Source organism: Gopherus evgoodei, chromosome 1 (genome assembly GCF_007399415.2).
Source record: "Gopherus evgoodei ecotype Sinaloan lineage chromosome 1, rGopEvg1_v1.p, whole genome shotgun sequence".
Lineage (NCBI taxonomy): Eukaryota > Metazoa > Chordata > Testudines > Testudinidae > Gopherus > Gopherus evgoodei.
In genome coordinates, this window is record NC_044322.1 from 136,122,328 (window position 1) to 136,149,596 (window position 27,269).

The window sequence follows — 27,269 nt, forward strand, 5'->3', positions numbered from 1 at the left end:
TGAGTGCCAGGCTGCCACGTCTGGGTTGCTGATGACTCAATGTGTTTTTCCTCAACAAAGATAAAAGTCTGCAAACCTTTTTTATTTTAGAAAAAAACATTCATTGAAGTGATTCAAGTATAGGATATGGTCTGACAACAGAGACAGAGCAAAAGACATAGCATAAAAGTGCTGTGTCACCCTCACAAAAAGATCAGGGCAATTGGGAGAACAGGAGTCTGCACAAAGGCAGTTGTAAAAGTAAAGCAATCGGGACAGCATGACTGGGATGCCTCCCCGTTACTCGTGACTCGTGTGGTCTGGTAGTCAGGATAGGATCTTCCCCTCCTTCAGTGGCCTGCATGACTGCTTCTCATGGGCTGATCTGGAGGCTCCACGCAGCTGCTGTGCTCTGATATGGCCTTAGCCTTAGTGCTGCTGCAGCCTCCAAAAGCAGGGAGCAAGACCTTGGAAAATGGAGCAGTTCTGGCACCCTCCAATGACAGCCTGAATTGCAGTGCGAGGGCAGGGGCTGCTGTGTGAGTGGGGGGAGGGTAGAAGGAGCGTGTGCATGGGGTGAAGGGACACACAGGGGTGAAAGTAACTTACAGGACTTACTGGTACTGCCGGAGTCCTGAGGGGGGCGTGGCCTCTCAAGATTTAAAGGCCCTAGCACTGAGGGGAGCCCCGAGCCCTTTAAATCCTGGCCCCAGCCCTGCTGCCAGAGCCATGGCCGGGATTCAAAGGGGTCTGGGCTGCCCTGGGGAGCTCTGAGCCCTTTAAATCCCAGCCAGGGCTGGGATTCAAAGGACTCTGGGCTGCCCACAGCCCCGGGGAATTCTGAGCCCTTTAAATCCCGATCCCAGCCCGGCCGCTGGAGCTGCTGCGGGATTCAAAGGGCTCTGGGCTACCCGCAACAATGGGGAGCGCTGAGCTCTTTAAATCTCAGCCGCAGCTGGGATTCAAAGGGCTCTGGTCTGCCCGCAGTGGTGGGGAGCTCTGGGCCCTTTAAATCACAGCCGCCGCCGAGATTCAAAGGGCTCTGGGCTGCCCACAGTGGCGGGGAGCTCTGAGCCCTTTAAATCTCAGCCGCAGCCGGGATTCAAAGGGCTCTGCGCTGCCCGCAGCGGCAGGGAACTCTGAGCCCTTTAAATCTCATTCATGGCCGGGATTCAAAGGGCTCTGGGCTGCCTGCAGCCGTGGGGAGCTCTGAGCCCTTTAAATCCCCGCTGTGGAAGCCGGTGCGGTCCAGCACGGCATACTGGCTCTTGCTGGTATGCCGTACCGGACCAGCTTACTTTCACTTTGGGGACACAGTGCCCATTAGGGGAGGGCATGTGTATGTGGAGAGAGCTGGGGGGCAGCTTGAGCTGCTGTGGGGTGTGGGAGGGGAAGAGGATCTAGGGCCTATTTCCGTTCCTCCGTCTGCTCACGCAACCGGGCAGAGTTCCTCTGGGCAGCGTCCACTGGCTCCCTTGACGTCTTCGAGGAGCAGTGGGCGTTGTCCGGGGTTCTCTGCTCGGTGTCCCCATCGGGTTCCCTTCGTTTAGCCCTATGACCTCACTCCCAGTCCTGTTTTTTCATTAGTTGTCCCCCGTAATTATTTGGTGTCCCAGACCTGTGGGTCCTCCCCTTATGCTTCGCCCGCCCACCCCCGCTGGATGCCAATAGGACCCTGATATTCTATGAGTCCGGGAGCCAGTCCTGGATGTGGGGAGTGGGGCGGGGCACCGTCAGGAGGGCACCAATTATCGCCGTTTGGGGGCGGAGCCTCGTGCCAGAGTGGCGCGCGGGTCCCTCCCACAGCAGCGCCCCAGCCCCCGCGGGCGGGGAGTGAGCGAGGGGGCGGGGTTTGCGGCCGGCCCAGGTCACATGACCTAGAGGCACCCCCCCCCTCCCCGCCGCCATGTTGTTTCTATCTCCCCTACCAGCTGGTGGCTGTAGCGGCGGGACGAGAGCTGCGCAGCCCCGGCTCCGACGGCAGCGGCGCCTCCCCCGGCAGGTAACGGAGCCTCGTCTAGAGCCGGGGCGGGGGGTGACGGCGCGGGGCGGCCCGGCAGGTGCAGGCAGCCGCTCACCCCCCGCCCCCCCCGCGGGGTTTGCTCCTGGCCCCGGGCGCTGCGGGCCGGGGCTGCCTGCGCCAGCCGCTGCCTCCCTGCGCTGCGGGGCTGTGGGGCGGTGTCTGCGCTCGCGGCCTGCCGGGGCTGGGAGGGGAGGAGGGAGCCCCCCCACCCTTATCTCACTCGCTCTCCCTGGGTTTCCGGGTCTGGCCTGTGGTCGTGGCCCCGCGCGCGGTTTTGCCGAGCCCGGGGTGAAGGGCGCTGCGGGGGCCGGGGGGCGCTGGCTGAGCGCGCAGGCCCGAGAAACAAGATGGGGACCGAGAGTCAAGCTGCTGATCAAACTACTTGTGAGCTGTAATGAAATGTGGCGTGATTAGAGATCGCGTGACTGTGGGACCGGTTGAAATCATCAGCCTGTCACAGGCTCGCTCAGTTTCTGCGGGGTTTGTTCCCTGACTCTTAGCACCTCTCGAAGGGATATATTCCTGTCATCCCACTGAACAGGAAGACAGACTTTGGTCCCTGAACAGTGGTTTGAAAAGCCACTTTCCCCCACGTAAATGTAAGGGCAAGTCTAACAAGGCTGATCTTAAGTAGGTAATTACCGAGATGGGGAAATTCCAATAGCTTACATGCTATGGGCAAGCGTGACGCTCCCTAGCTAGACTGGGACATGCAGCTTCAATTTTTGGTGAATTGTAAGTTTTCATTTAAAAAATCCCTTTCCAAATGTAAGAATGTAGTGTCATCTTTCTGACTCTGCATACACTTAAAACCCCAGTAACAATTTCACTGCTGTTCAAAATCCAGTGTCAAGTACTGAATCTGCCAGCATACACTTTGGTTTCATATTTAAATGATGTCACTTTCATACTGGTGCTGCTTCAGAAACCTCTGAGCAGCTGTAGAGACAAGTACTGGAGAGGGAGTTGCTCACAAGATTCATATAACACCCATCGCTGTAGCATCTAACAGTATAATAGGTAAACTAGATTTACATTTAATTAACCATGTTGGCTTCACAGAAAATTTAGTCTTCACCCTTCCCAGTTCCTATGGAGTTCTGTTTGCTTTTGAAAATACACTGATTTTATAAAAGGAAAGCTTTAGCTAACAGGCAAGTCTTGCGATAAGTACTAAAAGTGGTTAGGATATGTGTATGGTTGAGCACATAACTTTCAGTTTGACCTGTGAGCCCTTGTCTTCACAATTGATGTGCACAATGTAGTCATGAGCAGTGCAAACTCTGCATTTATTCTAATTCAGATCCATTAGGTGATCCCATAAATGCTGCTTGTTGCCAATAGAGAGACAGGATGTTTAGTATCCCAAAAGTTGCTGTATGCATCAGTTTCTACAGAAGTTCAGTTTGCTGTAGAGTTTCATTAACTAAACACTGTAGTAAGCTACCATTGGCTTGTTATCGGGTAAACCATTCACTCAGCTATGATGAGGATTGGGCTACAGGTCATAGTGGGAGGAGCAAGGATGCAGAGCAGCTATCTAGTGCAGTGGTTCTCAAATTGTAGATCCGACTCCAAAGCGGGTCGTGAGTTCATCTTAATCGGGTTGCCAGGGCCAGTGTTCGATGCACTGTGACCCGGGGCTGAAGCAGAAGCCTGAGCAACTTAGCATCGTGAGGCCCTGGGCAACTGCCCTGCTTGCCACCTCCTAACACCAGCCCTGATTCTAGAGCAGGCCTGCACAACTCGTAAAGCAGCAAGGGCCATATTACTCCAAAGAAAACAGCTGAGGGAAGAACACCCCCTTTCTGCCTCCCCAAAACACAACACACACACACCCCAGTGCCGCCCGCCCCACAGAAACAAACCCTCCATCCCCAGCGCTGCCCCCCTTCCTTTACTAATTGTATTGTTCTCAGTGCTCACTTCCTTGAAAAATTGCTGTTTTCCCTAAGGTTTTCCATTAAATTGGCTGCTTTCATTATTTTTTCATTTGGGCTCAATTTGGGATGTTTAGTTTCAAAGTGCCACCAAAGGTTGTATTCCTTCAGAATGGCTAACGTTTCGCAACATACGAGGTACAGTATTTTGTCTTTGGAAACAGTACATAAGTATTTATTCATCCATTCAGTGTTGAAAACTCTGTGCTCTGATTCTATTTTTCTCTTTTTCTTTTCACTCATGGTATCCATTATGAAGCTCAAGATTTTGTTAAATAAATTCACACACAAAGAGAAGAGAGATCTCGCCATGTATGGCACGCTAGGAAGGCACTGACTTACTTTGGAAGCTTAGAGGGGGAAAGAAACGGCACGCATAGGGTGACCAGATCACAGCAATAAAAAAGGACCCACCCCCTCCCCCTTGGCCCCACCATCACACCCCTTTTCACCCCCTAATACCCCCGTTGGCTTGCTGTATCCTTCCTAGTCAGTTCCCCACCCATCACTCGCCTCCTTTCGCCTCCTCTCTCCCTGCCAGAAACCCCCATGCCTGCCCCTAGAACTCATGCTGGCTCACTGCTTGCCTCTTTGCCCACCTGCAGCTTGCCCACTCGCTCGCCTCCAACTTGTGACTTGCCCTGTCATTCTCCCCCCCCCCCATATAAAGCCTCATTCAAAGACCCAGGGGTCACTATATTACTGCACACAGCAGTCAATCAGTGCAATTGTAGATATACAAAAATGCATAATGCAGAGATCTAACTTTTATATGACTTTGAATTGAACCTCGCTAATATGTTATAGCGGACCCCTGAGGTAGTATAATTAAGATGAAAGAAAAATATCTTTTTACTAGAAGTAGAATAAGATCTTCCCCCCACTTTGTAATAGATTGCCCTGTTGAATGAATGAGGTGTGAATGGGGAAGGCAAGCACCTCCAGACAGCTGCAACCCTTGGAGAGGGGATGGGAGCCAGACCAGATCGGGCCCAATGCTGCTATAGAGATGCTCACCCGGATGTAATGGGCCAGTGGTAGCCACTCAATAGTTCAGACTGATCCTAACTTACGAGTAAGATCCATTTTTAACTTCTGTGTAACTTCTCCCAAAAAATTACCAGATCTCCTGAGCTCTGCTCAGCCAGGTAGGATTTGTCTCAGAGGTTTGGTATCCTTCAGAAAAGGGGTTTTGCAATTAAGGTATTTCACAAATATCCATCGTTCCCTTTCTGAACATTATCGTTGTTTCCTACCCCCAAAATGGCTTGGCCCCAAATACCAGGTGTCTGCTGAGTCAGACGGGGGCCTCTGGGTGTTAGTGGGGGAAAGCTGGGGGATCACAAAGACCTGTGTCATGTTTATAATGTTGACTCTGTAAATTATTTAAACTGCCCTTCTGCTGAGTCCTGGCTCTGTGGCAAGGGCTGCTCTGCAGAGGAAGAGGTGGGGGCCTGGATCCGGTGGGATGTGGCTAGGATTCTTGGGGGGCAGGGCAGGTGGGATGGTGAGGAACAGGTAAAATGATACGGCTGTGGGGTTGGATCCCTGAACTGTTCATTTCTAGACTGTCCTGTCTTTGGGTTTTTAGGGAAGCTGTCAAGTATTTGTAAGTGAGATTTGTTGATAGGCTTTTAACTGGGCTCCTGTAAAATTTACAGCTTAACTCTTCAGCTAACAAAGTGGTTCGTATTTATGTGCAGTATGTCGTAGTTCTCTCTTCTCTAACCCGGGTATGGACATTTGATTTGATCCTGTCCTCACTTTACCTTTGCACTGCTGGGGACAGACTTGACGACACAGGTTCCCAAAGTGCGGTGGGATTGAGTCCAGAGAGCTGGGTGTGTGCACATGGAGCCAGCTTCTTCTGACTGCAAGATAGAAAGAAGCTAAATATACGTTTAAACATCCTCCTAACGTGGCTTTTCCATAGAAGCAGTTGCTGCAGTGACGACAGGCACATGAATCCATGAGGCAGTCCTGCATTCACCAGTTTTCCACACTATGAAAAAGTTGAAGAACACCTGATCCAAACACAGCAGCCTGTCTGGTCCTGGGATTAGCAGTGATTCCCCGCAGAGGCTGTCAAGCCTTAATGACCCAGTTTTCTTTACCAACCTGGGGCAGTTACTTGAACATTTGGGACCATCTGGGGCATTCTGCCATTTCCCTCTCCCAATTGCCCCCCCCCACCACTGTCTGTCTGCTTGGCTTCTCGCCTCACCGCCCACCCCCGGCTCATCGACTCACCCTCTGCCTCTGCCCACCTGCTTGCCTTTCAGCCCCGCCTGCTCGCCTCCTCAGCTTCCCTGCTGGCTCATCTGCCCTCTCGCCACTGCCCGCCCGTTCGCCGCCTCAGCCCCCCACTCCTCCACCACTGGCTCATTTGCCCCTCTGGCTCGCCTCCTCAGCCCCATCTCCTGCCACCAGCTCACTTGCCTGGCCTCTTACCTTCTGCTGCTGCTCTTGTCTTCTGTCACTGGCTCATCCTCACTCTTCAGCCTGGCATTGGCCCCGTCACCACCCAGCCTGCCAGCCAGCAGTTGGCTTGCCTACTCCCCCTCCTCCCCCCCCGGGCCACACAGTGAGCCCACCTACTCACTCCCCCCCTCCCCCCACGGGCCGCACAGTGAGCCCATGTGGGCTACATGCGGCCCGCAGGCCATATGTTGTGCAGGCCTGTTCTAGAGCAACACAGTGCATGAGGGTGCGTAGTAATTTTGTTGTCAGAAGGGGGTCACAGTGCAATTAAATTTGAGAAACGCTGATCTAGCTGATGGAGAGCACTTTGTTAGAGCTACTAGGAAAAGGAAATGACATCCCAGGGCAATAAATTATTAGGCACAGAGAGAATCAGATGATGTGTGGATGACAGCAGCAGCAGGGTGGAGGCAGCTGCTGAGAAGTGGACTGCAAAGGGACTACCAGGTAGCAGGTCTCATTGATGGTTGTAGATAGAGCTTGGGAGATATGGGGTCAGGTGGAGCTGTCCTAGAAGAAACTGTTGTATGCTAGGGCTGAGGAAGGTAAAACATCCCAGTCGGGAGGTAGCTGTGCATCCACAGGAAATGGGAGATGGCCAGGTGAGCCCTGAAATGTAATTGTAACCAACAGAGCTAGTAGGAACGAGTGGGCTGGGTAGCTGGGTCATAATCAGCTGAGAGCAGGGAACAATACAGAGAAGAAACCACAATAGAGTTGCCATAGGAGAGGCTCAGGTAGCCTGTCACAAGTGATAAGCTGTCCAGCAGAGGATGTGAACTATCAGTACAGCAAAGTGACAGGGAAACAATGCAGAAGGGCAACCTGACCAGTGAATTTTACCCAGGGATGAAGCTAGATTAAATCTGAGACCAAGGGTCCATAGTTTGCAGACAATGCTATCTTGCACTGGTTTAATTAAATCAAGATAGTTAAAAATCTGTATGGATGCTGTTGTTTGTTACCTTAAACCTGTTCCTAACTGATATAAGAAACTGAAATAAGCTGGATTTAAACTGAAATAAGGGCTACACCTGGAGCTATTTGGGAATAGTTATTCCTGAACAATTCTGTGTGGATGCTCTTAATCTGGAATGTGTGCCCAAGCAAGGAGTCATTCTAGACTAGATAATTAAAATTGAAGTAGGGCATGGATTTAAATAGCTTTTAAGTGTAGACAAAGCCCTAAGTGTCCACAAAGTCTTCTGTACAAGTTTAACTAAATTGGTTTAAAGTAATACCTTTATTTAAACTTGTGCAACTTTGTAGACTAGCCCTAAAACTGTATCTTCTTTAAAGAGAGAAGTGGACATACAGGGGACTGGGAGCCCTGAAGGATAAGCTTTGTATCAACTTTTTGCTGTATTCATAAAGGCAGCATTTGGAAATGTTCTTTTGTAACTAACCTCTCAGGGTGTGTCTACACACTGGGGACTGTACAAGCATAACTACGGCACTGCAGCTATGCCGGCATAACCTCATAGCATAGATGCAGCTCACACCAAATGAAGGAATTTTGTGTAGGAACACCATCTCCCTGATTGACAGTAAACTAGACTGATGGAAGCATTCTTTTGTCAAATAGCTGCATCTACACTGAGGCCATGTCTACATCTAAAATTTTGCAGCGCTGGTTGTTACAGCTGTATTAGTACAGCTGTATAGGGCCAGCGCTGCAGAGTGGCCACACTTACAGCAACCAGCGCTGCAAGTGGTGTTAGATGTGGCCACACTGCAGCGCTGTTGGGCGGCTTCAAGGGGGGTTCCGGGAACGCGAGAGCAAACCGGGAAAGGAGACCCGCTTCGCCGCGGTTTGCTCTCGCGTTCCCGGAGCCACCCAGCAAACCGCAGGGAAGGAGACCTGCTTGCTCGGGGCTCCGGGAACTAGAGAGCAAACCGGGAAAGGAGACCCGCTTCGCCGCGGTTTGCTCTCGCGTTCCCGGAGCCACCCTGCAAACCGCAGGGAAGGAGACCTGCTTGCTCGGGGCTCCGGGAACTAGAGAGCAAACCGGGAAAGGAGACCCGCTTCGCCGCGGTTTGCTCTCGCGTTCCCGGAGCCACCCTGCAAACCGCAGGGAAGGAGACCTGCTTACTCGGGGCTCTGGGAACTAGAGAGCAAACCGGGAAAGGAGACCCGCTTCGCCGCGGTTTGCTCTCGCGTTCCCGGAGCCACCCTGCAAACCGCAGGGAAGGAGACCTGCTTGCTCGGGGCTCCGGGAACTAGAGAGCAAACCGGGAAAGGAGACCCGCTTCGCCGCGGTTTGCTCTCGCGTTCCCGGAGCCACCCTGCAAACCGCAGGGAAGGAGACCTGCTTGCTCGGGACTCCGGGAACTAGAGAGCAAACCGGGAAAGGAGACCCGCTTCGCCGCGGTTTGCTCTCGCGTTCCCGGAGCCACCCTGCAAACCGCAGGGAAGGAGACCTGCTTGCTCGGGGTTCCGCGAACGAGAGAGCAAACCGGGAAAGGAGACCCGCTTCGCCGCGGTTTGCTCTCGCGTTCCCGGAGCCACCCAGCAAACCGCAGGGAAGGAGACCTGCTTGCTCGGGGTTCTGGGAACGAGAGAGCAAATCGGGGAAGGAGACCCGCTTCGCCACGGTTTGCTCTCGCGTTCCCGGAGCCACCCAGCAAACCGCAGGGAAGGAGACCAGCTTGATTACCAGAGGCTTCCTCCTTCCACGGAGGTCAAGAAAAGCGCTGGTAAGTGTTTACATTGGATTACCAGCGCTGGATCACCAGCGCTGGATCCTCTACACCCGAGACAAAACGGGAGTACGGCCAGCGCTGCAAACAGGGAGTTGCAGCGCTGGTGATGCCCTGCAGATGTGTACACCTTGAAAGTTGCAGCGCTGTAACTCCCTCACCAGCGCTGCAACTTTCTGATGTAGACAAGCCCATCAGCTATGTTGGTCAGGGTTTTGATTTTCCACACTTCTGACCAACGTAGCTAGGTTGGCCTACATTTTAAGTGTAGACCAGCCTAAAGCTTGAGCCTAGTATATTTGCAGAACTTACTTGCTACCTGTCTGTCAGGACTCCTCCTTTAGTTACTGGAATTGTGTGTGTTTATTTGGAAGCTACCGGTATCTAGAGTCCATAGAACCTAGAGGTTGAAGAGCCTTCAGGCTTGTGGTATGCAGAGGACTGCTAAATTCCAAAGGGATTTGATGTACTACAACTTTCAGAGATAAAAGCAGAAGAATCTATTATATTATGCCATGCTACAGTTCTTCAGTGAGAATCATTTATTGAGGGAAAGGACACTGCACCAAGACTACTATAGACCTTACAGAGGCATGGGTGTGCTGCGGTAAGATCTCCCATGTAGCCGCTCTATGCCAGCGAGAGAGAGCTTTCCTGCCAGCGTAAATAAACCACCTCCAAGAAGTGGCAGTAGCTATGTCGGCAGGAGAGTCTCTCCTGCTGACATAATACTGTCCGCACCAGCACTTTTGTTGGTGAAACTTATGTCAGTTGTGGGAGGGAGGTTCACACCCCTGACCAACAAAAGTTTTATGAATAAAAGTGCTATTGTAGACATAGCCTAAGAGTGAAGATAGCTAGTTTCTATTAGCATTTGTGACGTGGACTTCCTATGGAACCTCAAAGAAGTTGCTGAACCTTTCTGTCCTTCAGTTTCCTTTAAACATACTTGAAAATTGTGAGGGGAAATGGCTCTTAGCTGAGCCACTTTAAATGCATGTAATGTGTTAACTATTTAACATTTCAACTTTCCCTTGCAGATTTTTCTTGGTATGCCTCTTTACCTCTGAGCTTCTTGCAATATTTGGCTTTGAAATGCAAACTGACTTTTAGAGCAGCCATTTAAACAATGCAGTACTTACTTTGCTTAAAATTATAAGCACGTAATTGCCTGAAGTGTAAAACAGTTACTTCTAAAAGCATAAAACTTGGATTGAGCTCAGTAAGGTAATGGGTTAAATCATTCCTTCTCCTCTCCTCCATCTGATGGGAACATATATGTCCTTAATGTGGCAGATCTGTAAGTGCAGTAATACTTCAAGAGCTATGCAAATAAACTAAATGCTAAGTGTTCAGTGCTAAAGGATCATTAATTTAATAGAGAAAAACATGGTGGGTAATGATATCTTTTGTTGGACCAACTTCTGTTAGTGAGAGAAACAAGCTTTTTAGCTTACTCAAAAACCTGAAAGGAGTTCCAGATACCTACTGATCCTGGGGAGTGGAGGGGTGTCTTAGGCAATTTTTGTGGTTTCAGAGTTACTTTTGTATTTTTTTTTAAGTGTCTTCTCTTGCTGTCTGAATGTAACCCTCTGTCCCAAACACAGGAAATATTCTTTGATTTAACATGGAATGGACTAGACAAAGTGTTGTCAAAGGCATTTCCCATCCTCATATTTTTTATGTGGTAAAACAATAATAGATAATTTTTATCAGACAAAATTATTTTAAGTTGTCAGTGTCTCTTTAAACTATTGATTATCCTACCATGTATGAAGCTTTACACAATAGATCATGAATAACATATTTCAAACTAATATTGTACGGATATATTAAAAATTTAATTAAGAATTCATGAATTCTGAAGTTCCATTTAAATGAGATTTGCAGAAAAACATGAACGCTTCAGGAAGAATGCTCTTTGAGTGTTGGCCATTTGAAAAGGTTTTATAATTTTGAAAATAAACTAAATTTTTTCTTAAATGTTTAATGGGGCTTGGTAAAGACAATTGTCTGATGCAGTTTTGAATATGATGGCTCTAAATAACTGTTTGACTCAACCTGGATACAAAACCGTTACCTGTAATTAGCACGTCTTTGCTGTCCAACTTCTTATAAATGAAAAGCAAAAACAAACACTTCTCTTAAAAGCTGTTTTAGCCACCCAAATCTTTTAACTCTTCAATGCCTGCATAACATCTTTATTTTTCCGTAGTATAACTTCTGTGCATATCTTAAGGGGAACTTGTGGCTTTAATTTTTCCTGTTCATGTTTTCATATAGCTGACTTGCTAAAAGAGGCAGACAAAGGCTTTATTTAATCAGAAATGTAAATACGTTCTAGTTCTGTATATAGATTCTTTTGAAAATACTGTTTTTCATTGCCTATTTCTACAGGAAGATCATAACAGCTTAAAAAAAATCTTACTGTAGTACAGCTTCATTTGTAAAGTCTTTTAAAAAGCATTCTAGTTTGTGCCATAATTGCTTGGGAAATATAGAGGGACTCATGGACTGAAAACATTTGAAATTGTATTGATGCTCTTCACTGACATTATTAAAACCTGTCTTACTGGGATTTTGAATTGCTTCAGGTCTACTATATTAGTTTTATGGAGTTACTCACAGACATTAAATCATTGTTTTTCTGTTCATTTGAAAATTCTATTCTTCATATATCATGATATGAAAGATGGAGTTTGGAGAAATTGTGTCTGTTTTCCAACTTCATTCATCACTAATATGCAGGAGGATATTTTAAAGTCTTGGTTGAGAGGCATGAAGCTGAAAGTACTCTTAGTGTACCAATAGCAAATAATCTGTTTCTGGGATAGCTTATTGCTGTTGGGCTGTGGCTATAAGCATCATGGCTTATGGTTATAAGTATCATTATTTAAAAAAAAAATCAAAATGAAGGGGGCTTGGGAGGCTATTAAAGTATTTCCAATTAGAAAAATAGTTCACAGTAGAAGGGTTAGAGAGCATAGTAGGGGAAAGGGTTATAATAATTAGAGCTGGCCAAAATTTGGAATTCCAGGTTCCTGGGAAATGTCAACATTTTGAAATTTCTTGTGATGTGGAGATTCTGAAAAAAATCATTTAGAAGATTAAAACTGTTGCCATGTGGGCTGCCCCAGGACCTAGGAGGCCTGAGATCCCAGAGCTTCTAAACTCCGGGGCTAGCTGGCTCCTAGTGCTGTCTGACTCCTGCAGCCTGGGGAGCCTGCTGGCATGGGAGTCCAGCTCAGTGGCAGGGAGCCTGGAAGCCCTGAGAGCTGCAGCATGGGTTGGGGCTCTTGGGGCTTCTGGATCCATGCTGCAGTGCTGGGAGCCTAGACCCTGAGAGCTTGATCCAGTCTTCCAGTTCTGGCAGGAGGGAGCCTAGAAGCCCCAGGAGCCACAGGTGAGCTGTTGCTTAGGAATTCCAGGCTCCCAGCTGCATGATGGGGAGTCTGGAAAGCCTGAAACACCTGCTCAAGTTGCCATTTTCAGGGCTTTCAGGCACCCTTGTGCAGAGCTGAGAGCCAAACTCCAGTTCAAGCCAGGGCTTCTAGGCTCTGCTGCAGGGACTCTAGAAGCCTCACCATGGAGCAGATTGCATTGTCGAGCTGCTCTGGATTGCAGACTCCTGATACCCACATGAGCCAGGTGGGAATCAGGTATGGTTCCATCAAAACCCTGCATGCAATTCAAAGAAAACTGACTGAACCTGAAATGTTTTTCCATGAAACATGTCAGTTTCCGTGAATCAGCATTTTGCAGTGAAACTTTCACCTGAAAATTTCAGACCTGCTCTAGTTATAGACACATTTTCTAGTTTATTATTGTATTTTGAATATGTTTAAAAACATAATTAAAGGGTCATACTTGGGGCCCCATCTCCCTCCTTTCAGTAATAGTGGGTTCCAATTATAACTCTCACCTTAGTTCAGGGCCTTGGACTAGTCTGTTGCAAATAAATACATAAATTGAGGGCCACAAGCTGCTACATTTTTTCCCTACAGCCTGACCTCCTGCTACCCCTTTTTCCCAGAAAGCCCAAGTTTAAATTGGTCCAGACATCTGTGAAGCTTGGTGGTTTCCTTGGCTCTACTCACATTATAACTTTTAACTGAAATTGTAATCAGTTAATGGCATTGTGGACTATAAACAAAGTTGCCTTTACATACCACATTATTGTTAGTATTATAGTTAGTGTTTTGCTCCAGACAAAGGCTCAGCAAGGCACACAGTTGTCTTCCTGCAGGATAAAAATTGATGATTTAAACAAATTATAAAATAAAAAAAGTATTTAAATACATTTTTAAAAATAAACCTATTTAAAATGATTAAAAAAGCTGTGTAAGGCCTAAATTTACAATAATCTATTAAAATACATATGAAGTCACGGATATGTACTGCTCAGTTTTAAAGATCTCAGACCGCTGAACTTGTGGAAGTCACTAAACCAGCTTTAGAAGTAGTATTCTCCTCTGTGGCTGCAGAGAGAATTTTTTTCTCCATTTCAGTTTATTCAACTAGTTCATTTAATTTGTTAATTCATTCAGAATTAAGAAATTGAGTGAGAATTGAATAAGCAGGGAAGTGTTTTTCTTTCAAAATCTATAAATAAAAACTAGATATGAGGATAAGAACTACTGATTTAATAGCTGAAGGACATGATGACCAGAAACAATCAGTTCAGTTCACTACCTACAGATAATGCTTCGTTTGTTTAATAAATCAATTAGTTTTAAAGGTAAAGAATGTTTGTTTGTTTTCATAAATTTTTCTTATGTATCCAGCACATTTAAGGTAGTTTAATACAAAAATAACATCTTTTTTTGCACACTTTTAATTGTATTCCAATTTCCATCCAAATAGACCTTGACACAAATCATTAGCAAAATATTAATCTAGTAAATAAGAAATGCATCATTCAGCATTTTCTGATATAAAAATGTAAACATTAAGAATCTAACTGTGCATTAAGACATATAATTACTTAAAAAAAAGAATGAGGAGTACTTGTGGCACGTTAGAGACTAACTAATTTATTTGGGCGTAAGCTTTTGTGAGCTAAAACCCAGTTCATCAGATATCTTCCTACTGTATTTTCCACTTCATGCATCTGATGAACTGGGTTTTAGCTCCCAGCAACTCACCAGCAACCATACAACAAAAACACTAACCCAGGAACCTGCAAATCAACATGTTTTAATGGTTACCAGCCAATGAGAATCAACCTTTCTTTAGGAAAGAAAACCCTAAAAAGTACAATTGGAAACAAGATTAAAATCTATTTAAATTGTTTTCTGCTTGCCTATTTAAATAATGATTAAAATTGGTGATTTAAATTGATCCACCCTGTCTTCCTGCTGCCTTATTTTCTGGCCATTTGATTAGAGGGCCTTTGTAATCAGCTGTGTGGTTGGACATCCCGCAGTGCATTGTTTCATGTGCTGATGGTGCTGTATACACACCCTCCCTGCATTCTGTTCTCTGCAGGGATGGTATGGGATAGCTGCTCTCTTTTCAGTTAGAATGCACTGATATGAACATGATTAGGCAGCATGGTAGATGTGGAAACAAATAATATTTATCTGTATTGTCATATCTGTAGTCCCCAAACAAAATTTGATGAGCTATTATGCTAGATGCTGTACAAAATGCATACTTGTCAGCCATAGTTTGATGAAAAGTGGGCACCAGCTCTCATTATTTGTACCAAGAGTAGAGAGAGGTCATAAACTGGTCACGCAGACACTTTTATTTGTAGTGTGGATTAGGCTTCATATATTCAACTACTAGAACAGGGGTGCCCAACCTATGGCTCCAGAGCCATATGCAGCTCTTTGTATAGGCACTAACTCCGGGGCTGGAGCTACAGATGCCAACTTTCAATGTGCCAGGGAGTGCTCACTGCTCAACCCCTGGCTCTGCCACAGGCCCGTACTCCACCCCGGAGCCTGCTGTGCCCTGTCCCCCAGAGCCTCCTTCATGCCTCAAAACAGCTGATCCGGAAGCACGGGGAGGGAGGGGGAGGTGCTGATTTAGGGTGACCAGACAGCAAGTGTGAAAAATCGGGACGGGGTGGGGGGTAATAGGAACCTATATAAGAAAAAGACCCAAAAAACAGGACTATCCCTATAAAATCGGGACATCTGGTCACCCTATACTGATTGGCGGGGCTGCTGGTGGGTGGGAGGCATTGGGGGCGGAGGTGAGCTGATGCGGGGCTGTTGACATATTACTGTGGCTCTTTGGCAATGTACATTGGTAAATTCTGACTCGTTCTCAGGCTCAGGTTGGCCACCCCTGTACGAGAATTTCTCAAGCAGTGAATTTTATTAGATATCTTTCATCCTGGCTTTAGTATCTATAAAGGAGATGGACTGCTTCTCAAGTTCATTTGCACTTAAAAGGGAAAGCTAATTGGTGGTTTTCCTGGCTCCTTATTTATGGGGTTTTTTTTCTTCTAATAAACATTAGAAAAGTCCAGCTACCTTCAGTGGTGCAATAGCCAGACTAGAGAAGGGCCTGGGAACTACAGGATTTGGCATATGCTGTGTGTTTTCTATAGTGCCTTTGCTATGATATTGCATTCTCCAGTTTGCCAGCAAATGAAAATGTTTGATTAATTTGTAAATAAATCAAACTAAATGTAAAACCCTTAATTCAGTATCAAGACTGAATTTAAATGTTCAAGCCAAGAAACTTTAAATGAAAAGCTCCTGATGTACTGTACATATTGTATATATTAAAGCATCCAGTTAACAGCAAATTTATCACAATCTAAAGATATGGTTGTTGCACAGGTTCCCCCCAAGATTTAAAGTATCAGAGGGGTAGCTGTGTTAGTCTGGATCTGTAAAAAGCAACAGAGTCCTTTGGCACCCTCTAGACTAACAGATGTATTGGAGCACAGGCTTTCTTGGGTAAATACCCACCTCGTCAGATGCATCACCCATGAAAGCTTATGCTCCAATATGTCTGTTGGTCTGTAAGGTGCCACAGGACTCTGTCGCTTTTCCCAAGATTTTACTGATGGTTGAGGACAAACCTAGAAAAACTGTTTCTGAAAATCACAAAACTGTGTGTTTGGAGTGCGGGACATTTTAAATTACTTGTTTTTGGTTTTGTAGCCAAAATTTAAATATGGTATAAGTTCAGTATTTGATATGATCTTTTTCTGGGGACTATTCTGTGGGGGTTTGGAATTCAGTGATCTAATCTTTTTCCACATCATTCCTGTTATTTACTTTAGATTAATTTTAAAGGTGGAGAGGAGGCTTGAGAGAAGAGTCTTGAGATAAAGCATAGTAGTGGGGTTGTTGTTTCTTGTGTGTATGGCTTTTCATGGTAGGTTTTCTTGTTTTGGGGCTGCCTTTTTGAGAGGGGAATGACAATGAATCTTGTATTACATATTTACAAAACTGTTACAGAAAAACTGATTTGTATATCTTTCTGTATCTATCCATCCTTAAACCAATTGGTATGCTGTGTGTTGGTGATGGTATATGAACTATCAGAGTAAATGTGCACTTTTACTTACAGTATATCTCTTGATATATTACGAGTTACTATTATATGCTTAGCTAATCTTAAAGTGAAATTGGATAAAACAAATTGGTTACACGTTGCAAATTAATGTCTCCTCATTTGCAGATGCTGAATGATGATTTAAACTGAACAATCAAGGTAAATACTTTTTGAGGTAATATTGCAGTGGTGTTATTGCTGTATTGGTCCCGGGGTATTAGAAACACAAGATGGGTTAAAGAGACAAGCTTTCAAGCTACACAGACCTGAAGAGCTACACCACCTCACTCGCTAGTCTCTCTTGACATAATATGTTGTTTAACTGCAAACGCAAAGAAAACATACATAGATGTTAACTGTGTTTGAAAACAAAATATAAATTCTGTAGAGTTCAAAACAGGTAAAGAGAATACCAGTTGGCGAATCTAATATTAAAACATTAAACAGAGTGGGAGTAATTTAGACCCATTATTTTAATCACTTGGGTTTTTAAAATTGAAATTAGAAAACTTGTGCAATTGTGACTTTAGATGCTTGGTTTTTAAAAATGCCTCTACTTAGAAGGATCTTATTTGAATTTTATTAAACTTGTGTTGAAAAACAAAACACAATATTGAAAATTATAATCCTGATTCTGCAAAACCACTTAAGTAACTATGTAACTTTAATCACATAATAATCAATGGGAGAAGCATCTGGAGTATCAGGTTCTAAAATTATATCTTTATGAAACTTTTCTTAGTAGCATAAAATCTTAGTCACTTCAAAACAAACTTGTTAGTGTTAACAATAAAAGTTAATTTAGACTTTCAATACATTTAACAGAGTTATTGTGAGTGTGTTTATACGTCCAGGCTAAAAATTTCAAAAATAGGAGCCTCTTAAACTGAGGTTTCTAGAACTATATTTAGGAATTGTCTATACATGAGATTTTTCTGGAATAACTCTATGTATGGACACTCTCTTATTATGGAATTGAGTACTTTCTGGTTTATCTTAATTCAAAAGTGGATTAAGCAAAACCTGAACAAGGCACTTGGGAATAGCTATTGCTCTTCAAATTCACATCCTACCTTGAAAATTAATTCAGATTAAGTGTAGACAAACCCTCAAACACCTGAATGATTTAGGAATAAAAATTCCATTTACTGCAGGCTGCAAACCCTGATGGAGTACTGCCTGGTTAAAGCTGTAATGCTTCAATTGACTTGTGGAATTTGAGTTTATCAGAGGGTGGTGTTAGTTATAAATATGGCTATGGCTTATTTGCTTATCAGTTTGTTCTCACAGTAAGGATGTTAGAGGTTTTAAGTAATGAAACCATAGTAGAGAAATCTCTGTGAAATCTGGAAAACTAAAGAGAAAATACAAAGCATCCTCTTCAGCAATTCAGGGCTATACAATGGGAAGACATGACTTTAAAAAAATCATGATTTGTATGTAGCTGCTGTGCTTAAAAACAATTCTTAGAGTCTTATTCCCTCTTTTATACACAGATACAATAAATATGGGCATTAGCAAAGTGTTGTGAAGTGATCTGAAAATGAGATTTTTTTCACTTATGCATATGAGTCCAATGTGCTGTTACTGTAAAGCCTAGTTAATTGATAAAGTGACTTGTAATTAACAAAGGGGGAAGAGAGATATGGAACCATGGTACAAGCTGTAGCAAAGTTGGTTTATAAGTAGAAAACATAGTCATGATCCTACAAAGACCTTTCATGAAGTCACGTGCAGGGCCAGATTAACACTCCAGTGGGCTTGGGGCTATTAGATTTTGTGGGAGCCCCGCATACAAGTCTCTTTCCTAATTTAAAACAAAATGATCACAATTATGGCATCAAGGCTATTAATGCTATACTAAACTTGCCTTTTAATTAACATAAAGCTGCTCTGTGGTTACATTTCATTCTTAAAACATGTAGAATATAGTTAATTCAAAAGAGCCTACTTCTTATTTTAGAACAGTTATATTAGTTTCTTTGTGGGAGGGAGTTTGGGTGCAGGAGGGGGTGCGAGGTGCAGGCTCTGGCCAGGAGACGCTTGCCACAGGCCAGTGTGGATTTGGTTGAAATCATTAGTCAGGAAGACTTGATTTAATCATGGATTTCTATATAAAAGTGCATTCTTGTTGGTTGTTATAACCTTAATACATATTCTTCATAACTCAGATGTTTCATTTTTAGAAGGTACACACTATACATTTTTAAAGTGATTTATTTTGAAAACTTTTCAGATTAGTTTTACAGCTGTATCAGAAAATGAATGATTGTTTGGTTATTTCATTTACAAAAGGTAACTGAAGCAGATATTTATGAAGTCATTGGCTGGGGAACTATTTCCAGTTCAACAGGTTAATTATTAATATTTGGAGGATTTTCATGCCATGCTGTATTAGGAGACAGACATTTCAATTCTTTTATTTAACTAAAACAACAATGTTAGGTATTCTGGATTTTTTTCTTCAACACAAACATACACTATTTTAACAAAACAAGCATATGAATTTTTGAATTTAGTTAAACATTCAAGTTTTTTTTTAAATCAGGTCTGTTTTTGTTAAAATTGTGTTTAAGTAAAATAGTTAAATGAAATATTTAACAAAAAAAATTTAATCAACTGTGTCAGCCAGGTCAACACAAGAAACTTAAAATATTGGCTTCTGCAGCTAACTCAGTTCTCTCTTCACCTTCATTTTCCTCTATGTTCATAATCTGGAAAAGAGAAACAAGCTTTCCTGCTTTTTTAGGTCCCAAACAATTTCTCAATTTGTAATAAATTATTCCAAAGGAAGAAAATATTCTTTCTACACCGGCAGAAGAAGCTACTGTTGTTAAAAGTGAGATCATCACTTCAGCAGTCTCTGAATCCAAGTGCTTAAGTGACTTCCACCAGTACACTGGTGTGACTTTCTTTAAAACCTCATCAACAAACACATATTTCTTGAATGGTTCTTATTCCCAAACTGGGTTTCTTTTACAGGCTCCTGCCATTATAGGTTTTCCCTTCTAGCGAAAGAATGGGACGGTAGATCTCAAATCAATGAAGGCTACACTCAGAAAGACCTACAGACTTCTGGAATATGCTGCTCAAAAAGTTTCACTTTTGTTTCTGCTGCCTGTCCCTCCCTTCTCACATTATCTCAAGACTTGTAGATCTCCTTGTCCAGATCAATTCTGCCCCCAACAATCTTCTATTCATTGAACTTTTTGAAACTTTGCACTTTTAGAGAGAGGTAAGGGATTGACTCTGTGTACACAAATTTGCAGAGGGCCAATAAAGTTGAGGTCTGTTATTTCTCACTTCTAAGTATTTTATTTATTTATTTATTTACTTACTTAACATGCTTGTTAACAGCAAAAATGTTTTTATCTCTGGAGACACAAATCCACAGTTTGAGAACTGCAAAACTAAGCATCTCTGATGGTATCTTCTAGACTGAGCACTGAATCTCATTGAGTAGATAGAAAGATTAACCTAAATAATCTATACAGATGCCCCTAGAACTCCATAAGATTGTGTCCCTAATCCATGAGCTATTAGAATTCATTTACAAAACTTTTCTTAAACATTACATGAATATATTGTCTCATACTATAGAATTAGAATTTATAATCCCTATTCCATGGTGAGATATCTTTGAGCTATAATGTATCTTAATTAAAACTATCTATCTTTAGATAGGTTTTTCCCTCAAAAAGCATTTTATCAAAAAAATCCATTTTTTTTTTTTTTAAATCATGGATTTTTATCCACCTCCCACAGGTGGCTCCTGGCCAGCAGTGTAGCAGGGCTCAGGCAGGCTGCCTGCCTTCCATAGCCCCACGTCATTCCCAGAAGCAACCTGCTGCTGGCATGTCTCTGTGTGTCTCTGGGGGGAGGGGGACAGCATGTCCCGTGCACTGCCTGCAAGCACTGCCTCTGCCCGGAAGCACCACTGCTGCAGCTCCCCTTGGCCAGTTTTCAGCCATTGGGAGCTCTGGGGACAGGAGCAGCGCATGTAGTTGCCCCCCTCCCCTCCCCAGGGGCCACAGAGATGTGCCAGCAGCTGGCTGCTTCCGGGAGCAGCGTGGGGCCACGGTATGAAGGCAGCCTGCCTGAGCTCTGCTGCACTGCTGGACTTTTAGCAGCCCGGAGATTGCAATCCGTTGGCAGAGTCTTTAGGATCGACCAGTCTATCACGATTGATGGGTTGGTGACCACTGAATTGTATATAATTATGGATTTATTTTTGTGAGCCCTCCCCCCTTACCCGATTCCCTGGGCTGCAGCCCCTAAAGCCCCTGCATTAATCCAGCCCTGGTCACATGTGAGTAGTTTCATAAACTTCAATAGACTTCCTATGTAGTTATGCATTGCTCAACATCATTGCAAGATCATGGCTATGGTTGCATATTTACTAGGATGTAAAACTTTGTGAAAGAAAATTGGCCACTCTACTACTATTTTCTTGTTTAATGACATTTTAAAAATATTAATGTACTCTAACCTTGTACATATTTCCAGGAAGGTACCTGGATTACCTTCAAATAGTGTAGTCCAATAAATTTATTCATCTTGCTGTGGACAAAGTGGCTACCTTTTCTCGTTTGAAATCCTTTCTGCATTAAGGCTCCTGGTTTTTACTGAACTTGGGGCATTTTAAAAAAAAATTTCTTACTGTAGATAGGACCCGAGACTGAGCATTACAAAAAAATGGGAACTTTAGATAGAAGGAACAAGAGCACACCTGAAATTCCAGGGGTCTGGGTCAGGCCTTGATTCTACATCAGCACATTGTCATGTGATATGTATGCTAGCTTATAGCAGCTCTCAATTCTGTCAAAGCAGCTGTGTTTTCACGTGATATGTATGCTAATGAATAGTAGTAATTAAAACAAGTGGGACACTGTTCTTCATTAGAGAGATGAGGTGGGTGAGGTAATATCGTTTATTGGATCAACTTCTGTTGGTGAGAGAGAAGCTTTCGAGCCAACAGAGCTCTTCCTCAGATCTATTAATTCACCCACCTTGTGTGTCTAATATCCTGAGACCGACATGGCTACAACTACACTGCATACTGAATGTCCTTAGTAATTTTTAGGGAGGGAGAAAGAAAGGCCAAGTGGGCCACATAAAGGGAAAAACCTCCAATGACTGAGTGGAGAATATCCTAATGCCTTTCCAACTCTGACCTTGTAGACAGGTGCTTATTTTGCTGACCTAGTTTGACCTTTCCTAATTGTCATACATTTATGGGGAAAGTGGGTAGACTGGTATAGGAACCTTAGGCCATGTCTACACTATGTGGACTAAAATGGCATAGCTATGGTGGGATAACCCCATAGCGCAGATACAGTCTACAGCAATGGAAGTGGCTTTTCTGTTGCCGTAGGATCACAACCTTCCCAAGCACTACATCTTTGCTGGTATCTAGGTTGATGGAAGTATTTTTCCATTAATTTACTGAATCTATGCTGGGTTAAGTCCGCATGGCTATTGTGCTCAGAGGTGGGAATTTTTCACACTTGAGTTCTGTAGCTATGTCGAATTAAAACTTAAGTGTGGAGTGGGCTTTCGGGTTAGGTAGCTTAGGTAGCTAATAGAAACATTTCTTTGACTTCTTTTGTGTTTAAATTGATAATTATAACACTTCTGGAAACTTTTTTACAAGTCTGGATGACACTGAGGAAAATATCCTGGCAGTCAGTCTATACCAGCACTCCGATTCTTGCTAGTATCAGTGCTGAGCCAACAGCGTAGGATCTTGCTAAAATTCTGAGATGTGGCCTCAGTACTTTGAATCCAGTTAAATATGCTGAGTACAAGAAGTGTAAGACAAACATTGTAAATGGTTCCAGCAAGGTTTTGTAGTGGGCAGAATAAGGTCTGGTAAAGCTCATATCTTTGCAACTGTTGTGGCTAAAGATGTTTCTGCAGCAGAGTGAATTGGCTCACATAGAGAATGCTGTCTGCAATAGAAAAAGGTAGACCCATAACTGTTTTTAATGAACTTCTACTTCTGAGGGCATTCTGCGCCAAAAGTTAAAAATTCTCTGCACAATATTTTAATATTCCACAAAATCTGCAAATTTTATTTCTCAAATAAATGTGGAGGCTCCAGCGTGGCATTGGGGAGCACAGGCCACTGGCTGCACAGAGGTGGGAGATCACTTTGCAGCTCCCCCCAAGGACACGGACTCAGTGGTGAGGCTGCACCCAACCTTGACACAGCGCAAGAACCAGGCCTGCCCCAGAATCACCCCAGGGCCCTGTCCCTCCCTGTGGGTAGGCAGGCTCAACAAGGCAGGATCCAGATGTGCAGAGGCTTAGTGTGGGGGGATTCAGGTGTGGTTTGAGAGGGTTCTGTGCGGGGCAATGTGGGCATGAGCAGCTCAGTGACGGATCTAGGTGTGGAGGGAATTGTCGAGGGGAAAGATTCTGAGTGCAATCGTATTGGGACTCTACAGGAGGTCCAGGGGAAGATGGTTGGGGCTCAGTGGGAGGGGTTCAGATGCTGGTGGAGTGAGGCTAAGTGGGGTGGAGATCTGGATGCAGCTGGTTGGGGCTTGGTGGGATGAGGCGGGTGGCTTGGTGGGGTGGTGCAGGGGGAGTGGTGCTTATCAGAGGGTTCTGAGTGCTGGGGGGGTTGGCTCGGCAGGAGGGTCTGGGTATGAGTGCGTCTGGATGCATGGGGGTTGGGCAGATGGGGGAGCAGCTCCCTGTAAAGGGATCCCTCCCCCTGCAGCTAAGGAGTGATGGGTACAGGAAGTGGGGGTTGTGTGGGGGAGGGGAGTTCGCAGAACTTCCTGCAGCTGGGGGAGAAATCTAGGGGTAGGTCTAACCAAGCCCCAGATGCCATGCAGGGGAAGAGGAAGTCCTGTCTTGCCAAGCCAGGACTAGCAGCTGAGTTCAGCACATGGTAGGAGCTACCAGCCAGGTCTTCTCCAGTCCTGCCTCCTGCCCCACAGTGATTGACCTCTCTGCCAGCTGCCCTGGACACCCGAAACATACTGCTGGGGAAGGTGGCATGACCACTCACCTTTGCTTCCCTGTCAGAAAATCACTTTTCTGCACATAAATTCACAGTCATAAATTCTGCACATGCGCAATGGTGCAGATTTCCCTGAGGAGTAAACTTCATTCTCTATTCTCAGTGTTTACATTGTGTGTAAAGAAGTGAATGAGAATGATCTAAGAAAACTGTTCTTCTGGTAGTTCACATTTTGCTGCAGTTTAATAAAATAGATATGTTTGGTATTTATATTTCTTGCTTCTACAAGGAAGCTTCCAGTGATCTTGGCAAATTAATGTAAGATAAATGAATTTTGGTGCTAACTGGAATGAGGGACTAAAAGTGGCTAGATAATTAAGGCAGGAACTCTCCAAATGCCTGGCTTTACCCCTATCTTCCCCCTCAGGGTTTTAATGAATGTAAATTGACTTATTGCATATTATGGTCTTTATCTAGACCAACTTGACACCTGTCTTGCAGACTAACTGTGATGGTTTTGTAAAGTGGACAGGCTTTCACTATTTCCTGGGAAAAGATGTTCAAAAATATCCAGTAAATGAAACAAGGAGTTCAAACCCAGTCTCTGGAAGTGACTAATCAGTGTGCTAATTCATACAACTACACAGACCATAGTCTGAAGAAAAAACACTTTATAACCTTGTCAAAGTTCTGAGCAATGGCACCTATATTCTCTATGGTCCAGTGAGGACACCCACTCTTAGACTTCTGGCTCCCTAGCCATCATCTCTCGAGTGTAGACATGCATCTCTCTCCCTCCTTACCACAGGGTATTTTTAGGCTGCACAGCTCCCTATCTAAACTGTGAATTCCTCAGCAAAGGCAGAATGTGTAAGTAGGCCTGCCTTTATTTCTCCTCAGAGATGGTAAACCGTGCAGTTGTCACAGTTAAGTTACCTGTGGCAAGCCCATGCCTATTTATTCTGAAAGTAAAAGCATTACAGAGCAAACATATCAAAATAATAAAAAACCTAAATGTGCTAATAAGCTTACTGGAGATCACCCCAACTCCAACAAGGGCTCAGGGAGGTGAACAGTCATTCAAGTCCCACATGTGTTGAAGTTCATAACTCCTTTTGCTGAGAACAAGAACACCATGAATCTAAGTTACTTCTTTATGCTGTTTTGCCCTTTTGATCCTGGGAATAGGTAATTTGCAGACAAAGTTCCCCTCCCTAGGGCAAGCCTCCTATAAAGATCAAGTCCAAAAGTGGGTGGGCATTTGCATTTCCCTCCTCCCAAATATTTCCTAGGGAAGCTGTTCAACAGTTTTTTCTTAGCTCATTGTTACAAGAGTCCGTTGAAATTCATAACACTTCCCAAGGTTTACATTAGTCATGTCTCCTATACAAATTACATACAGTCCCACAATAACACATATTTGCATATCTAATATAATGAGCTCCTAAAATATTTTAACTTAATTCAGTAAGGTTTAACTTTATTGAATTTTTGTCCAGGAATTTGCCCCATCTGTGTCAAACCCATTTGAGATTTAAAAAAAAAAAAAACCAACTAGATAAGTTCATGGAGGATAGATCCATCAATAGCTATTAGCTAGTATGCTCAGGGATGGTATCCCTAACTTGTGTTTGCCAGAAGCTGTGAATGGGTGATGGGATGGATCATTTGATGATTATCTGTTCCGTTCATTCCCTCTGGGGCACCTGGCATTGCTGTCAGAAGACAGGATTCTGGGCTAGATGGACCTTTGGTCTGACCCAGTATGGACGTTCTTATCCAGTGGGAAGTGCGCTACTTTTAGACACTTTTTAAAAATTACAAACATTTTTAATCAGTTCCTTTTCTTTTTGCATGTAAGGTTTAGTGAGCAGTGACTTGGGCGTAACACTTTATGGGTAGTGCATGAGTATGTAAACAATTCAATATTTAACAAAATAATAAGTTGCCTTTATCACAAGGGGAAAATGTTCCTTCTTAACAGGGTCTCTCTTATGTTACAGGACTCAGAAATCAGGAAGATCCATTTCCATAACAATGGCAACAAAATCATCTCTACTTAAAGTGATACTCTTGGGTGATGGTGGAGTCGGGAAGAGTTCACTTATGAACAGATATGTCACTAACAAGTTTGATACACAATTGTTCCACACAATAGGCGTGGAGTTCTTAAATAAAGATTTGGAAGTGGATGGACACTTTGTTACAATGCAGATATGGGACACAGCAGGTCAAGAACGGTTCAGGAGCTTACGGACTCCTTTCTATAGAGGTTCTGACTGTTGCCTTCTAACTTTCAGTGTAGATGACTCTCAAAGCTTCCAAAACTTGGGTAACTGGAAAAAAGAATTCATTTACTATGCAGATGTGAAAGAGCCTGAAAGTTTTCCTTTTGTGATATTGGGTAACAAAGTTGACATAAATGAAAAGCAAGTGTCAACAGAAGAAGCCCAGGCCTGGTGCAGGAACAATGGCAACCATCCCTATTTTGAGACTAGTGCAAAAGATGCCACTAATGTTGCAGCAGCCTTTGAGGAAGCTGTTCGAAGAGTTCTTGCTACTGAAGATAGAGCAGATCACTTGATTCAGACAGATACAATAAATCTTCACCGGAAGCCCAAACCCAGTTCATCTTGCTGTTGACTGTTAGTTTTTTTTTTTTGCCAATAAAGTTCTGACAAACTTACTCTAAAAATAAGAAAAGGAGTAATAGCTCAAATATAAGTGGGTTCCACTCTAATATTATTAAAATGTAACATTCTGCTGCTTTACTGGGGGGAGGGGAAGGCTTCCATTCAGTGAGTGACTGGTTTCTGAATTAGTGGCATCTTCTGTTTAGAAAGATGTCAGCTAAAAATGTTCATTTAATATAAATGTGTAATTTTCAAAGCTAACAAATCAAATGATAAATACTTTAAATGTAATTCAGAGAAACTTGAAAGTTCTAGAAGCACTACTTTTGGGGTTTTTTCTGTAATTCAATGCAAGGAACAAATTTTGTGTGCGTGTATATTTTTATGAAATTAGCATTCCATTTTTGGTTCACTAAAACCCATTTCATAACATCATAATGCTAAATATTAAAGAACTTCAGTCTCATTACATTCCTTTTGATCTGAGTGGTACTTCATCTGATTTTTTAAAAAAATTCTATATAAACCGTTAGATTTTCTGCTATTAAGTACCTAATGTCACTAGAACTACTGTAGATTTTAAGGTAGGAAATAAACCTCCTGCATACTTAATGTCTGTGTGTTTTCCCTTCATCTGCTCTTCTAAAGCCTTGCTGAATTTTGCCAACAGGTTACTTAAAGCTGCATTTGCGCCATAGAGCTAATGAGACACATGTCATGCTAGGAACTTGATGTATGGCTGAAAACTGACTTGTATGCAACTGAAGCAGCCCCTCAGTTTACAGAGCTGCTCCTTGTGCAGAAGCAGGGCTTCATCTGCTTAAATAAGCAACAAATAAGTTTACACTCGTTATCCTTGTAGAGCTAATGAATCCTGCTCTATTCTCTTTTAGATTGACATGGGCAATAACAGAACTTCTTACTTAAATTTCAGTCAGTTATATCCCCAAACACAGGGACATCTGTTCCCGAGAGCATAGCTTGCAGTGTGGAACCTTTTATTACTGGTGACACTGCTT

The 27,269-nt window shown here is 43.7% G+C and overlaps 1 protein-coding gene across 5 annotated transcripts in view; it reads left to right on the forward strand.

Moving 5' to 3' along the window:
• The window catches only part of RAB9A (RAB9A, member RAS oncogene family), a 44,657-nt gene extending 17,795 nt beyond the window's left edge, over nt 1-26,862 (forward strand). Inside the window, exons 1-3 of one of the 5 annotated variants that reach the window (XM_030573116.1) lie at nt 1,891-1,981; nt 16,771-16,819; nt 25,621-26,862. In XM_030573116.1, the coding sequence (XP_030428976.1) occupies nt 25,655-26,260 (606 nt within the window). In that variant the 5' untranslated portion in view covers nt 1,891-1,981; nt 16,771-16,819; nt 25,621-25,654 and the 3' untranslated portion in view covers nt 26,261-26,862. Of the gene's footprint in view, nt 1-1,872; nt 1,982-16,770; nt 16,820-22,745; nt 22,831-25,620 lie in introns of those variants that run through there. The other 4 variants (XM_030573097.1, XM_030573107.1, XM_030573124.1 and 1 more) reach the window with 4 other exon arrangements.
• The last annotated feature ends 407 nt before the right edge of the window (nt 26,863-27,269 follow it).